Raw genomic sequence first — 4,341 nt, forward strand, 5'->3', positions numbered from 1 at the left:
ATGTACATATACATATATATATGTTATACATATATATATATATATATATATATATATAGACCATTCACACAATGAATATAAGGAATGGACAAATTATCTCCATGTAAAAGAAAAGCTAGTTGTGCTGGACGTACTGTCCCTACAGAAATCAGCTTTGTATTCCTCCCCATTGCTGCCAAATAGTGTGCTGGGCTATTGCCTTCTCTAAGAATATGTTGAAATTTAATTCTAAAATTGTTTAATAAACACAAGTTTTTTCATCCATCTGATAATATGTCAAGAGGGAGCTTCTTCATTTTGAAGTATCCTGATACAAGTGCTGGAATCAGATTCTACAATCAGATTTCTTCAGATTTCTGATGTTGTCTGATGTTGCAATGATGGGCAAGGTTTATAGCCCAATAAAGGGCTATCATCTCAGTTTCTAGTGCATCATAAGCTCAAGATGGAGAAGAATAGTCAAGAATGCACTTCCATTGGGAGTTTCTAAAAATATCTCCAACACCAGAAGACTCCTTAGAAAAACCACCATCAGTGTTGACCTTCAGCCACCCTGATGAAGGAGGGATCCAAAGGACCAAAGTTGGCTTGCAAATATGCTTTTCTCATCAGGTACTCAATTATGGAAAACATTGGGAAACATTTGGTATTTAATAATTTTCTGCATATAGGAAGTACAATTAAACACCACAGCCTTGTCCATAGGCTTGATGTTGTTAAACTTAGCTTGGTTTCTACACATCCAGATGAACTAGACAACAATAAAAGGAAAGATTATCAAGTTAGCTTCCTGTCAGTCCTTCCAACACCATAGGAATTTATCCCAGCTGACTTTCAGAGTATCAATGTTAAGCTGATTTAACAGTTCAGACCAAATTCTTTGAGAGAAATTGCTAGAGAAAAATAAATGGTCTAAACTCTCTTCTTCATCTATACATAGGTAGCAGCATGAAGGCCCCCTTAGCCCTTTTATTTTCAGAATATCATCAATAGGTAACAAAGATTGCCATAGCCTCCAGTAGAAAAAAGACATAGAAGGTGTTAACCACTTTCCCCAAATGGGTTTCCCCCACAAGACAGGCTGCCACTGGTATAATTGTTGAAAAATGTAGGCTGAAAGCTTCTGTGAGGGAGCTTGTTTAGTAATGATTTTATCTTTTTGATCAAGATTGATAGAGGTATTCTTTACCCAATGCATCTGTTCTTCATTTAAGATGGTAGTCAGATGTTGCAATTCCATTGATTATCAGACCAATACTCCTTCACCTTTGTCAGATAATTGGAGTTGGAGTTGGAGCAAGACAGTTTCTCCCCTTTCCATGTCCATTTATCTAACCAGAAATTGACTTTCCCTTCTCCAAGCTCCCAAATAAATAGATCTTCAGCATGAGTTATGACCTCTAGCAATTTAGTCCATAGTCTGGAATCCCCAAGTTTTTTTCTAGCCAGGTTAGGATGAAGGGACCTGCAGTACTTCCATTTCATAAAAATTGCCCATAGACTGTCTTGGGCCCTAAACTTAATCCAAAGTTTGCAAAGATTTATAAAACTTAGTTGCTGAAAATCTTTAAAGCCCAAACCACCAACATGAAGAGGCTTACAAAGTTTTTGCCAAGATAACCAATGAAACTGTTTCTTCTGTCCAGCCCACAGGAATTTATTAAAAATTCTACCTAGCAGAACTTGAGTCCCTTTCTTCATTGTGAACATTTGAAGGACATAAGAAGGGATGGCAGTTAAGATGCTTTTGAGGAGAGTGATCCTTCCTCCATTGGAGAGGAAGGAATTGGTCCAACATTGCAGCTATTTCTTAATACGATCAATAACCTCAGTAAATTTAGTTTGCTTGGTTCTGCCTTTAATTAACTGAACTCCAAGATAATTGATTGGTAAAGAGGCCAGGCTAAAACCAGTGTACTGGGCAATCCAATGCTTAATCTGTAGAAGAGTATGTGAGATGGTAAAAATTTGACATTTTAGTTTGTTAAGGCTCATACCTGATGTCTTTTGGAAGTATTTGAATCCTTGATAAAGGGTCTTCACAACAGTCTTTATAGCCTTAGAGAAAATAATAACATCATCTGCATAGGACAATCTGCATAGGACAGGTGACTACAGGTGACTCACACCAATATTTGATATGTGCTATAGGCCAAATAAGGAGAAGAGACAAACATTTGATTTAGAGTCCTTGATAGATAATCCATTGCAAGAATAAAGATTGTGGGGGACAAGGGGCCTCCTTGTTTGATTCTCCTAGAAGCAGTGAAGAAACCTTGGCTCTTGCCATTGATTAAAATAGAATGGTTATTGCATTTAAGCCATCTTCTGATCAGATTGATGAAAGCCCCAGAGAAACCTCTAGCAGTTAGAGTATCCAGGATGAAATCCCAGTTAATGGTATCATAGGCCTTTTTGATGTCCAATTTGAAAATGGTATTACTGCCTCTACGTTTTCTATAAAGATCCAACAACAACTCTTGAGCTAGCAAAATGTTTTCAGTGATTTGCTTTCTTTCACAAAAGCCACCTGGTTATTACTGATAAGATGTTGAAGATGAGGTTGAAGCTTATTGACAATGATCTTACTGATTACTTTAGATATAACATTGGTTAGGCTGATAGGTCTAAAATCTCCCCAACCTTTCCTGATTGAATTTTAGGGGATCAAAGTTATAGTGGAAGCAGTGAAGTACCTAAGGGGATCAATTCCCTTGAAGAAATTTTGCACTACAACAGTAAACTCACCACAGATGATATGCCAAGTAGTCTTATAAAAATTAGCAGTAAAGCCATCAAACCCAACCACCTTTTGGCCATCAATAGAGTCCAGAGCAGCTTTAATTTCCCCTTCCAAAGGAATGTTATTCAATTTCAAACTATGGGCATATTCCTGACAATCAGACAAGAGCTCAGCATTAATCTGGGTTCTAGAAGATGGCTGATCATTAAAAAGATTTTGAAAGTAATTAATAGCATCCAGGGCAATAACATCAGCATCAGATAAGCATAGGCCGGTAGAGTCAGTGATATATAGAATCATATTATTTTTCCTTCTGAAGTTAATACATGCACGATAAAAGCTAGAGTTACTATCTCCCTCAGTGAATTTGGTAACTGCAACCTTCAGCTTCAAAAAACTTTCAGAATAATTAATTTGCATCAGGAGTTCTTCATTAGCTTTGTGAAGATAAACTTCAGAGTTTACTCCCCTTTGAAATCCCTTTTCCATATTTAGACCTTTATTTTGAGCAGTAATAAGATTTTCATGTATATTTCCAAAAGGGTTCCAATTCCACTGCTGCAGATGAGCTGCCACCTTCTTCTGAAGTTGCCACAGATTGTTCTAGGGATTAACTTCACCAGTAAAGCTCCATACCTTAGCAATTTCACCAATAAAATGGGATTGTAGAGTCCACATATTTTGAAATCTGAAAGGAGATCTTTTGGGACTTTCAACATTTTGAATAGAGCAAATAAGAGGCTTGTGGTCAGAGCCAGACATGACAAGATGAGAAACAATAGTAAAAGGGAAGGTCTGAAACCATCTAGAATTTCCTAACATTCTATCCAGCCTTTCCCACATGGAACCCCTCCTCCAAGTGAAATCTAGATCTTGGTAACCCAAATCAAATAAGGCAGCATCAGAAAGAAAGTCATTGAATCTATTCATGGCTGATAATGAAGGTGGTCTTCCACCTCTTCTTTCACTAGGAGATGCAACACAATTCAAATCCCCTCCCAGAATCCATAAGGAGTTAACAGATTGTTCAATTTGTATTAAATCAGACCATAAAGTAGTCTGATTATTAGCAATGTTGCTGGCATAGATAAAAGTGGAATATTCAATTTGAGCTCCAATAGATAATTGAATATGAATGAATTGGGAATGATTATGCAGAACAACCCACTGAAGCTCAGCTCTAGCAAAGAGCCAAATCTTGTTATTAGAATTAGCGAAATGGGTGAATTTAGGAATTTTTTTGAGAATTTTATGGGAATGCTTAGTGACCATGGGTTCCAAAATAGCAAAACACCAAACTTCTTGAATTCTAACAAGATGTATTAATCTCTTAAGAGAGGAGGGGTGAGCAATACCCCTAATATTCCAACATAAGAACTTACATAAAAACTTTATCATTGAGAAAAGGCCCTCCCCTTTCCCCTAGTCCTAGGATGGTGTTCCACAAGAGCAGTGGAGGGCCCATTCAAAGGCTGTTTAACATCCAACTTGCCTTTCTTTTTCCTATTGCTTTTCAAAACCTGCCATTCATAAGTTAAAACATCTGTTAGAATGTTGATTGTAGGATCATCAATCCTAATTGGATTAATATTTAATAG

General features: G+C 37.0%; 1 protein-coding gene across 1 annotated transcript; it reads right to left on the reverse strand.

The window, feature by feature from the left end:
• Window positions 1–2,659: 2,659 nt before the first annotated feature.
• Window positions 2,660–4,015, reverse strand: LOC110032805. Its single transcript, XM_020736566.1, has 2 exons — window positions 3,380–4,015; window positions 2,660–3,325 (listed from the first exon to the last, which is right to left on the reverse strand). Exons 1-2 carry the CDS (start codon window positions 4,013–4,015, stop codon window positions 2,660–2,662), a joined length of 1,302 nt encoding a protein of 433 aa, XP_020592225.1.
• Window positions 4,016–4,341: the final 326 nt, after the last annotated feature.

This window comes from Phalaenopsis equestris, unplaced genomic scaffold, assembly GCF_001263595.1.
Source record: "Phalaenopsis equestris unplaced genomic scaffold, ASM126359v1 Scaffold001031, whole genome shotgun sequence".
Lineage (NCBI taxonomy): Eukaryota > Viridiplantae > Streptophyta > Magnoliopsida > Asparagales > Orchidaceae > Phalaenopsis > Phalaenopsis equestris.

Bases quoted from the DNA above. Each gene is read 5' to 3' on its own strand.
- LOC110032805 (XM_020736566.1), bottom strand. From the start codon at position 4,015: ATGGTCACTAAGCATTCCCATAAAATTCTCAAAAAAATTCCTAAATTC. The intron at 3,326-3,379 runs GTATGGAGCTTT...TGGCAACTTCAG, and splicing joins TTATTGGTGAAATTGCTAAG to AAGAAGGTGGCAGCTCATCT.